The 12,004-nt window shown below is 40.2% G+C and overlaps 2 protein-coding genes across 5 annotated transcripts in view; both read left to right on the top strand.

Annotated features, from left to right (window-relative positions):
• LOC140500777 (ribosyldihydronicotinamide dehydrogenase [quinone]-like) overlaps nucleotides 1–1,317 on the top strand; it is a 31,730-nt gene extending 30,413 nt beyond the window's left edge. For 2 of the 3 annotated variants that reach the window (XM_072603678.1, XM_072603680.1), the window contains one exon: nucleotides 1,034–1,317. In XM_072603678.1, coding sequence (XP_072459779.1) covers nucleotides 1,034–1,207 — 174 coding nt within the window. In that variant the 3' untranslated portion in view covers nucleotides 1,208–1,317. Of the gene's footprint in view, nucleotides 1–1,028 lie in introns of all 3 variants that reach the window. The other variant, XM_072603679.1, reaches the window with a different exon arrangement.
• A 4,816-nt stretch (nucleotides 1,318–6,133) lies between these two features.
• Nucleotides 6,134–12,004, top strand: part of RIPK1 (receptor interacting serine/threonine kinase 1) — a 60,205-nt gene continuing 54,334 nt past the window's right edge. Inside the window, exon 1 of one of the 2 annotated variants that reach the window (XM_072603682.1) lies at nucleotides 6,134–6,258. The gene's annotated coding sequence lies outside the window, so the exon portion shown is untranslated. The remainder of the gene's footprint in view (nucleotides 6,259–12,004) is intronic. The other variant, XM_072603683.1, reaches the window with a different exon arrangement.

Genomic DNA, 12,004 nt, shown 5'->3' on the forward strand with positions numbered 1-12,004 from the left:
ATCAATCAGCCAAGTATATACACACACACACACACACACACACACACACACACACACACACACACACATAAACAGCCAAGTTTACACTCAGTAGCAGATCTGGAATTAAAATATGACTAATAAATATTTGGTGAATAATTTCATGAATCTAAAGATAAGGATAGACAGAGAGAAAGAAAGGAGGGGTAAGAAGAAGAAAGGATCTTATATATGTAAGACAAGGTCAAATGCTTTTTGGTAATCAACAAACGATAAACTAATTGGTTATTCTACGTAACTTTCATCATAGTTTAGGTCTATGAAGATAAATACCAATTAATTAATGCTTATTCCTTTCTAAAAAAAAAAATCAGTCTACTCTAGAAAATTCTTAATGAAAGAAAGCCTGCCATTGTCTAAGTCACTGGTAAAAATGTTAAAAGAGAGCTAAGGATGGGTCCCTGGGACATTCCACTAGAAACTTCTTACCAAGTTCACACCCAGTTTCCAAATCTACCCAGTCTACCATTGTCTGGACCAGAAGTGTTGCACACATGGGCCATATGAGGCTCACAGCACTCCTGAATGCTGTCCAAACAACTTGAATTATAAATGAGAAATATTTAACAAAATAAATGAAAATTCAGTAAATCAGATAATGTTAATATGTGGTTTTCTAAGTCAATGAAGTGGCCCACAGGGATTCTTATGTACAGTTTAGTGGCTTCTGTTTCAATTTGAGTTTGATACCACTGGTGTAAGTAGTCCACCACACATTCCAATCTTGTTCTCACAGATACCATGAGTCTCTTAATCTACTTTGTCTCCCCAAAGTATTGGATAGGTATTTGAATTATAAATATAAAACTTGTAAATATTAATTGTTGATAAGACTCCTGACTTACCAGGCCCTGTCTTTGTGGTTTTAAGGAGGCCTTCGTAGTTGCTTTTGCTGATGTTTCAAAGCTTGATGTCTTCCTCATGTTATTCCTTTGAGGTTTTTAACTGGGTTGAATTGTAATGGGTCATATTTCTGATCAATTCCTGAGTCTAGCATGGTGTGTTGCATTTCTGTGGTTTCAAAGTCCTGGCTCCTCAGGTCAGCTTTGCTCCTGAATACACATCAGAAGAAAAGAGAAAGGAGATGGTGGCATCTTGGGCTAAAAGACTGGAGACCATCTGGAAAGAAAAGCCCATAAACTGCACTCCCTCCTGGTACTTTGAATAATTACCTCTTATGTTAAGGACCATGTTCCTTTTCTGAAGCTGAGAGTAGCCAATGCTCCAGGGACAATCTGTGCTAATCAATAAAGCTACAAAGTTTACTTACAAAGTGAATCTGCTTTTATGTTTTATTATTATTGTATTGCTGATATATTTTAATATTTAATATTATTTGATAATATTTTAGTTAATATATTTTAATGTTATAATATTTTAGTTAGGTACAGCTAAACAGAGCAGTGGATAGAGTGCTGGGCCTGGAAGAAGACTCATCTTCTTGAGTCCAAATTTGGCCTCAGAGTCTTACTAGCTGTGTGATCCTAGACAAGTCATTTTACCTTGTTTGCCTCAGTTTCCTCATCTGCAAAATGAACTGGAGAAGGAAATGGCAAACCACTCCATTATCTTTGCCAAGAAAACCCCAAATAGGATCACAAAGCATCAGATGCAACTGAAAAATGATACAAAAAAGAATAAATGGTTAATGTAAGAGTCTACAATTGATATTCTTTTCAAGTACATAGACCTAGAAGTCCTAGGAACAATTTTTGGAAGGTGAGAGGAGAAATGAGCAGAGCCCCCTTCAAAAAAGGCAGGCCTCTCACAGAGCAACCATGGTACAACATCTGTAACCAGGGTGGAGAGTCTGGATAGATGGGGTGGGTAGTAGCATCCAAAGTTAGGTCTGTCTTCAAGAAGATAGCTCTTCTCTTCTGTAATGGGAGGTAATTTCCTTAAACTAGTAAAGGGGAGAGGTAAGAAATGCCACCTAGGCACACCTGTGTCTGATAGCAGCCTGCTGTCTCCACTCTCCAAGGCCTTTGTATGCATTCTCAATTTCAGCTCAACAACCAATTAAAAGTCTTCACCTTCAACAGTGTAGTAAGTGGATAGTTGCTCAAATGCAAAATGTACACTTGCCAGAAAGACTATTTTATGGAGAACTCACACAGGGCAGTCATTCACATGGTGGTCAGAAGAAATGATACAAGGACACTCTCAAGGTCTCGCTTAAGAACTTTGGAATTGATTGTCACATGGGAGACACTGGCACAGGACTGCTCAACATGGCATGCTCACATCAGAAAAGGTGCTGTGCTCTATGAGCAAAGCAGGATTGAAGTAGCTCAAAAGAAACAAGAGATGTGCAAATTTAGAGTATTCAGAAAGACTATTTGTGCCTGACCTGTGGTAGAGCATTCAGAGTTCATATTGATCTGATCAGGCAGAGATGCTGAAACTTGACTCTATCATAGTGATACCATTTTGGTCCTCTTCCAGAATGGACAGCAACCAACCAACCAAATGGATAGGAAACCATGACATGGTATGTATTGGGACAGGGCCTCTCCCTTCCACATTTATAGACTTCCATAAGTAGCTCACCAATACCATCCCCAAAACCTCAAGGGGCTGGCAGCAAGTGAAGCAAGCTACATGTACTCTAAGGATGGGGTTCCCATTGGCCAGTCTTACTGAGATATACCAGTGAAGGGGGAGGTGTACACAAAGACTGAACTGAGTAGAAGGTCTTACTTGCTCTGTGTGATCCCCCAGGAAAAGTCACTTCACCTCAGTTTCCTCATCTGTAAAGTGGGGCTAAAAATAGCACCTACTTCCCAGGGTCATTGTGAGGATTAAGTGTTATATTTGTAAAGTACTTAGCACAGTTCTGATATTGAGGCAGCTAGGTGGCTCAGTGGATAGAGTACTGGGTCTAGAGTCAGAAATACCTGAGTTCAGTCTCAGACATCGACTAGCTGTGTGACCTTGGGCAAGTCATTTAACCTCTGCTTCAGTCCACTGGAGAAGGAAATGACAAACTATTTTGTCAAGAAAACCACATAGACAGTATTGGCATGCAATAGTCCATGGGTTCACAAAGAATTGGACTAAACAATATTATATCTTGATATGGAGTGATGCCAAAAAAATATATATATCTATATATCTATATACACACACGCACACACACACCATCTTCTTTTTCAGGAGCTAACACTGTGTGGGTGTGGATGGGTTTATGGCTGTGTGTATGCTATAAAAGATGACAACCATCCCATTAAACACCCTTCCTGGTCTCAGTTTGTTCACCTGTAGAAATAAGAGATTGGACTAAGGACTCTTTTCCAACCCTAATATTCTGTGACACAAATAATTTCTTTGTGGTGAGTCAGGAAATGGTGATTGGGGTGTCTAGAAATATGGCGACAGACAAGTTCGTGGATTTAATCCTAGAAAAAACTTTAAAACGATAGATTGAGAGCCATGGAGGACCTCAGCGAGAGGCTCCCATTTTACTACTGATGAAACTGAAATCCAAAGAGGGTGAATGTGTCCAAGGTCACAAAGAGAAGCAGAGCTTGGATTCAGACCCAGGTCCTCTGAGCCCAAATCCAGCACTCTTTCCATGTCCTTAAGTAGCATTAAGGTAAAATTAATTTTCAAGTTCTTAATAGTCATTGCTAGGCAAGGCACTTGTGAAAGGATCTTAGAAAAAATTAATATTTATATTTGCTGAGTAATTTTAAATCCTATGCATTCAGATTTTTTCAGAGAGCCAAGATGGTTTTTAAAACATTACTGGAAAAGAGTATATATCAAGATACTCTTATTCTATATGCTACTGATAAGATTTATCTTGGCCTAATAATGGAAGTGGAATCTAATTAAACTCTAAATATATGGTGGAAACAATAAAAACAGTGGAGGGGGAGGGAGGGGGAGCACAGAACTTCTCTTCTCATTTTTATTGAAATTTTCATTTGTTTTTACTCTATTGTAGTCTAACTTCCCTATCCTTTCAAATAAAACTGAACTATAATAAGGATTTTAAAACAAGCACTGTGTGCTTTCCTCTCTCTTATTACTCCCTAAGCTGAAAACCTAGGATCTGTTGTTCCCTTATCTACTTAAAAAAAAAAAAAAAGCTCTATCTTCCATAAACGTCCTTATGATTTCATAATGATTTCATTCAGCACCTACTTCATAGATAAGTCATGTGATATTCTTGTAGTTGGGAAAAGCCACATCCCTAAAACTTAGCTGTCTATTCCAGACACTGGGCAAGGTTCTTAAGATCCCACTTCTGCTTTCTGCAACAGTTTAGTGTTGCAGTATTAAAGCAATTTGATCTATACCACATACTATTTTGTTCCCATTAGAGGCCAGCACACTATACAATTGGAAGGATGGTCTATAAAGTTCATCCAGTAATTTTCTGCAGCAACAGAAGCACAGATCCAGGCCCTAACGTTATCAGATGTTGATGAATAGACATCTGTCCACATACTCAAAACTGATTCAAAGTGCTAGTAAGGCAGGATATGGACCTAAGTCCATATCATTGTTCATAACAGAGCAGTATGGCCTCCTCCAATGGGAATGAAATGACATGTGGTATGGAGTGAATTGCATTTAAATACTAAATCTGAACTGTTGGTCTGCAGAAAGCAGACAAGTATACCCTGAAGAACTTTACCAGAAGTCAAGGATGGACAGCTCAGCTTTAGGGATATAGGTTTTCCCAGCTACAAGGATAGTAAGTACATGGCTCATTTATGAAGTAGGCGCTAAACTGAAAAAATATGGGCATCTATGGCAAATAGCGCTTTTGGCTGAGAGGGTAGTAACAAAAAATAAAAATTTCAGTAAAAATGAAAGAAAAGTCCTGTAATTTTTTGTCTCACACCACTGTTTTTATTGTATCCACCAGATATTTAGAGTCTACCTGGAGTCTACTTCCATTATTAGGCACACACAATACACAACACACACAAACATACACATACACGTAAATCTTGAATAGACACTACAAATGAGCCATGAGCTAGCCCAGGACTGAACGAGAGAAGAGAATAGGCTACATTGCCATTGGGAAATTGCAGTTATTTTAATGACCACAAACTTTCCCTTGAAACAGGGACCAGTCTTTAAGGTTAACATTCTCACCATTATGTAAAATAGCTATAACATACATTATCATTACGTTATTAGAGAAATTCATATTTCTGTAATATTTTACTACAACTTCTGACAATTTCGGGGGGAGGGGGGGAAGCAACGAAACAAACCAACAACTGAATTCTGCTGCTCTTTAGTAACATATGCAAAGTCAGTTTCCCACTGATCTGAGGCATTTAGGGAAAAGAGAAACTGAGGTGGGGAGATGAGAGGGGTGGTGCTTGGACATCCCAAAGCAGGGACAGGGGAGTAAAAGATACACATGGTCCAACATAGTTCCCAAATCCTTCTTTGTTATTGTTATAACCAGTAAAGTTAGTAAAAGTCTTTGTGACAGAATCTGTGAGGTTTGTAAAGAGATCCCCTGTAGCATTCATCCAACAACCTTTAGAACAGAGATTTTTCGTGGACCTTTAATGGGTCTACGAATAGTTTTGTAACAGTCCACAAACTTGGATAGGAGAAGAATACATCTTGATTTTCACTAACCTTTAACTTGGCATTGCCTTCTATTATTATTTAAAAACATTATTCTGAGAAGGGATCCACATTCTTCATTAGATGACCAAAGGAGCACATGGCACGAAGGTTTACAGCATTTAATTGGACAAAAATCATCCGGATGTTCTGATATAAATAACATACTTTCCTAAAAGAAGGCTACTACTTTTTTTTTATTTTACCCTTATCTGTGTGGTGCTAGTGTTGTTTCCAGGATACGGACCACGAAGATAAGAAATTCCGCGTCAGACAAGACTTTAGCCAAAACACTAGAAACAGTGTTTCCGCTTCTGCTATGTATCTGTGCAAGCTTGCCGGAGAGTTTTCAGGGGCGGTGACGTGGGGCTCCGGCTATATAAAGGCCGGAGAGGGGCAGACTGAGCAGTCAGAATCACGGAAGCGTGGCGCATCCCTCGGCTTCCCTACTCCTTGTCCTCCGCCCTGTCGCCAATCCCCACCCCGGCAGCCCCTGCTGACAGTCGGTAGCTCCCGGACTGGGAGATCGCTCTGCGGGCGGGCCAGCCCTGCCCCGCCAAGCGCACCCTGTTGTCACCAGCAGTCACGTAGCTGCGGGACCCTTGGAAGAGCCAGGTGAGCGGGTCGGGAGGACGGCCACCCCCGGGCTGGCGTGCGCCAGAGTCGGCCTTGGCAGGGCCCTCTCCGGACCCCAGGGACCCTTCTTCTTTTGGGAGGGCTTGACGCCCTCCGTTGCTACTGTTGCAATCCCAGAGTTTATTCGGGCGGAACTCGGGGGTGGCCTCCAAGCACTTTCTTCTCGCTCTGGGCTGGGGAGAGCTTTGTGTTGCCCCGAAAAAGAAACTAACTTTGCCCCAAGTTGCGACTGCGCGGTTTCAGCCTGCCTGGTTGATTCGTTAATGGCGAATTTCTGGGCAAAAACCTGCGCCGCTGGGGCCTTCCCTATCTGGACCGGGACTGAGGCCGCCGGTCACCAGACGGGACGGTCCTGACAGCCCTCGAGGTGCAGCCCCGTCCTGCTACCTAGACGGCTGCCCGCCTCTTTCCTGGAAGCAGAACTCCGTGGGCAGGGTTGTGGTCTTGGTCTGTTGCACTGGAGGGGCGGCCCGTAGTCTGTTCTGGTCGGGGTGGAAAGGCTTTGTTGAGCCCTCCAGCCGTGAACGTGACCTTCCCGGAGGGACTGAATCTGAGAATGCCAGCTTCTCTCGTCCCAGAGTCAGTGCTTGATTATGAGAACGACTTGCTAATCTGCCTCTGTCAGTCTCTGTGCCCCTGTCTCAGTTTCTTCTTCTACGGATATAGAAATACATCTATGAGACTATATTGCTAAAATGCAGAAGTGTAGATGGCAGAGGTGTGCCTCCCAGGATGGACTGAGTCAGCTGTTCACACCGGGGTATCTAGCCTAGTTGACTTTGGGAAGAAAACTGCTGAATCCTACTGTGGGCAACACTTGTCTCAAGACATTTCCCTGACTTTAGTAGGCGAATCAACCGAGAGGAGAAATTGTGTGTTAGTAGGAATGGGTGTGGGGTGGGGAAGGTAGAGGTTTCGTGCTGATTGGACAGCCCCGATCTTCTGGGGAAGATTGGGGTGGGGTGGGGATTTGAGGGGGAGAGAGGGGGGAAGTGGACGGAAGGCAGTGTCCAAACTAGTTCTTAAATGTTTTACGTCACAACCCCGATAGATAGTCTCCGTCTAGGCTTTAGGTAAAAATCAACCAGATGTTTTGATATAACCGACATTTTCTTCTCTTACATATAAAGTACATTTTGCTTTTCGAAAGTGAGTTATTGCTGTTTTATTTCTGCGTACTGTCTTGGTCTTATTTTTGCACCGTTTATTTATGACAGATGCATAATTGTTTAAAGTTCTGTTGGCTATTTTAATAAAATGTGGCATTAGCAATAGAATTTCTAGTGCAGTTTTCACTTAGAGTATTTTACTCAACAATCAAAGTTATGGCAAGTTATTATAAATCAAATTAGAGTCATTGGCCCTATTTGGTTCACAGGATCATAGACAACTTGTTCTTTCCCACTTATATCATTCTCTTCCAGTTGGAGAAACTAGGGCACAGAGCTATCAAATGAACTTCTGAGTGCCTGGGGTAACCATGGGCACTTACGCCTTTTCCAGAGATGCTGAGGAAAATAGGATTTCATCAGGGAGTCTCTCCTCCAACGCACACTGTCTGTGTGAGCCTGTACCAGTATTTCCAAGATTCTAAGTTGGAGATAAGGTGCTGATCTGCATTGAGATTCAGTTTCCTCACCCTGAAGCTTCCCATACCAAATGAAATAATAGGTCTGATCATTATCCCTATCCCTATGTCCACAGTGAGATGTAGGAATCAATAAAGCAGTCAACAAGCATTTAATAAATGCCTACTATGTGCCAGGTATTGGGGATAAAAATACAATAAATGAAATAATCCCTTGGAGCCTGCACTTTCAAAAATAGAAGTAACAATATTTATAAACAAAAAATTATCAAAGAAAGATTTTAAGAAAGGAGTGTCCTTGAAGGTTTGAGTCTGTATTTCTAATGTATAAAGTATTGAGACAGGCAGTGTGAGGCATTGTAATAATAATGATGATGATAATAACAGATAATTATATAGCACCTACTATGTGCCAGGTACCATGCTAAGTACTTTACAGTTATGATTTCATTTGATCTTCACAACAACTCTGGGAGATGCTAATATTGACCCCATTTTACCGATGAGGAAATTGAAACAAATACAGATTAAGTGACTTACCCAGGGTCATAAAATTAGTAAGTGTCTGAGGCTGGATTTTTTTTTTTATTTTTAAAATTTATTTAACTTTTAACATTCATTTTCACAAAATTTGGGGGTCAAATTTTCTCCCCTTTTGTCCCCTCCCCCCACCCCAAAACACCAAGCATTCTAATTGCCCCTATCACCAATCTGCCCTCTCTTCTATCATCCCTCCCTTCCCTTGTCCCTATCTTCTCTTTTGTCCTGTAGGGCCAGATAACTTTCTATACCCCATTACCTGTATTTCTTGTTCCCTAGTAGCAAGAACAGAACTCGACATTTGTTCCTAAAACTTTGAGTTCCAACTTCTCTTCATCCCTCCCTCCCCACCCATTCCCTTTGGGAAGGCAAGCAATTCAATACAGGCCATATCTGTGTAGTTTTGCAAATGACTTCCATAATAGTCGTGTTGTGTAAGATTAACTATATTTCCCTCCATCCTATCCTGCCCCCCACTGCTTCTATTCTCTCTTTTGATCCTGTCCCTCCCCAAGAGTGTTGACTTCAAATTGCTCCCTCCTCCCATTGCCCTCCCTTCCATCATCCCCCCTACCCTGCTTATCCCCTTCACCCCCACTTTCCTGTATTGTAAGATAGGTTTTCATACCAAAATGAGTGTGCATTTTATTCCTTCCTTTAGTCGAATGTGATGAGAGTAAACTTCATGTTTTTCTCTCACCTCCCCTCTTTTTCCCTCCACTAAAAAGTCTTTTGCTTGCTGAGGCTGGATTTGAATTCAGTCCTTCCAGACTCCAGTGCTCTATCCGCTGCATGACCAAGTGGAAAGAACAAAAGACATGAGAGTTAGAAGACCTGAATTCTTGTGTCCAGAATCAACCAACTTACATTGGTCAATTTGCTTAATTTCTCTGATCTTTATTTCCTAATCTGTAAAAGGGGGATCATACCTACTCTATAGAATTATTGCCAGCCTCAAATGAGATAATGTGGGTAAAAACACCTTATAATTATAAACTACTTTCTAATTATGTTATATTAAATTTGGACAGCTAGGTACCGCAGTGCCAGGCCTGGAGTCAGGAAGACTTATCTTCTTGAGTTCAAATCTGGCCTCAGACACTTACTAGTTGTGTGACCCTGGGCAAGTCACTTAATCCTGTTTGCCTCAGTTTCCTTATTTGTAAAATGAGCTAGAGAAGGAAATGGCAAACCAGTATCTTTGCCAAGAAAACCCTAAAATGTGATCATGAAGAGACGGATGACTGAAAAAATGACTGAACAACAATAGATTAAATAATTAACAGGCTCAGAATCCAAATTGGAAGAAAATTCAGGTGTCATCTAATCCAACCCACGTCTTCTGACAGTAACTAACTTTGGTACCTTCTACAAATCTCTTAACCTTCTTGGGCTTCAGTTTTGCCATGTGTAAAATAAATAAATTAGACTAGATGTTCTCTGAGGTCCTAGATTCTTGTCCTTGATCCTATTATAGCCCCCATACTGCAAATAAGAATCCTTTCTTATAACATTCCTAACTGGTTGTCACTTGAACGTCTATAGTAAGGGCTTACAGTACTTTCTGCCAAAGCAGCCCATTCTAATGTTTATGAAGTCAGGTTTTTTTTTCCCCCTTTCTTACTTCCAGCCTAAATCTTTCTCTTTAGAACTTTTATTCATTGCTCTTAGTTTTGCCTTCTGGCATCCAACCGAACAAATTGAATTCCTTTTCTCCATGACTGACCCTCAAATATTTAAAAACAGCTATCTTGCTCATTCCCACCTCTGCCCCCACTAAGTTTTCTCTTCCCCAAGCTAAACACCTCCAGCCTCTTTAATCATTACTGGTATGGTATTATCTCCCCCTAGCCATCCCAGTTGCCCTCCTTTTTTCTAGCTTGTCAGTCTCTGTTAAAATATGTTATCTACAATTCAACTTAATACTCCAGATATGATCTGTTTAAAACATAGTAGATTTCCCTTTGTCTGTCAAAGCTTTGTATTTCCGGGAAGGTTCTTCTATGATCATTTAAACCCAAATTTACCTGTATAAAAATGCTGAGTATGGAGAGATATGATTTATCTGAGACCCCTGGAATCTGCTGTAGGGACAGCTCTGGGCATTATGATCTTAGCTAATACCAGAATATAATTGAATTTAGATATGTGGTTCACTTTTACTATTCCCCAGTTGGTGGAAAAAAATGGAACCAGGCTGGTAAAATTAAATGGAAGTGTTTTGGTAAAGTTCTGAATGCCACATAGTATCAACTTTACCATGTGGTTCTAAACGCTAAAATAATAATGTATTGGCTAAAGTTGCATGGAAGGAATAAAATGATTGTTAAAAAAATACAAAACAAAAGAAGGCAGTTATTTGTCAAGTGTAAGTACAGTTCAAGGAGTCCCTGTAGAGTTAGGGGCTGGACAAAAAGAGAGGCCCCTGAAGAATATAAGATAAAAATGTTTCTTAGAATGGTAGCTTGGAGAAAAACTTATTTTCAAAGTTTTGCTTTGAGTCTTAGAATTTAAACAAGGGTCTTGGATACAGACTAATAAAAACCTTGTTCTGAGTTTGTACAGGCTTGACACTGACTAGATCTTCTAGGCAAGGGTCTGTTGACAACTATGATAATTTTCATGGTGTATTGAGAAGGAGGAAGTGTTGTCTGTTATGCAAATGTAAGACTGAAATTGAAAGTATAAGGAAATGAGGAGTGATAAAAAGATTGGAGACAAAGTTTTTCAGTGATTTTTCTGTCCCAAGTGATCTATAGTTCTTTCTTCCTGTTTTCCTCCTTCCCTCCCTTCCCCCCTTTGCATCTCTCTGCCTCTCCCTCTCTCTTGATTCCACTCTTCATAAGACAATGTCATTTTTGGTATGCAGAGATAACATTACTGACCTCCAATGAGTAAAGCATGCATTTTTTTCTTTATTTTCCTTTTTTGTTTTTAAATAGATTTTATTGCTATCTTTTGTTTTTATATTGCCTATGTTTCCTTCTGCATCCCTTTCCCCTTTTTAAAAAGTAACTCTTATAGGAAATAATTTTTAAAAGAGAAATCTGGCATTATATGCAATTTTCTACAACCAAGATTCCCTACCTCTTCAAATAAGTGCGATGAGGTGGATATTTTCTCATATATTTTCTCTCTAGTGCCAAGTGTGGTCTTTATAATTTCACATCATTCCATTTTGGTTGTTTTGTGGTCTTTGTTTTTTCCATTTCCATTTTTGCAGATTTTATGTATACTGTTTTCCTAGTTCTGTAAAGCATATGTTTTGATCGTCTTTCAGGTAAAAGTGGTCAAGGGCATTTACAGAAGTGGATACACATTTCTGTGGGCAATTTCCCTTTGTGATCAATGGCAAGCTTTTATAGAATGCTTCTTTAAGGTAGTCTCTAGCTACCAAATAGTATGAATCTAACATACCAATTGAGGGCAGAAACTGTATCTTCCTCATCATAGTATCTCTTCCATAGTGTTTGGGAGTTATGGAAGGTTAAAACTGAAAGAAAAAAAAAGTCCTGCTCTCAGTAAACATTTGGGGAATGGATAAATGAACCCACATCTTTTACTGGCTGAGCTAACTCTCAAGGACAATCACTTCCA

The sequence above is a fragment of the Notamacropus eugenii genome, chromosome 4, assembly GCF_028372415.1.
Source record: "Notamacropus eugenii isolate mMacEug1 chromosome 4, mMacEug1.pri_v2, whole genome shotgun sequence".
NCBI classification, from domain to species: domain Eukaryota; kingdom Metazoa; phylum Chordata; class Mammalia; order Diprotodontia; family Macropodidae; genus Notamacropus; species Notamacropus eugenii.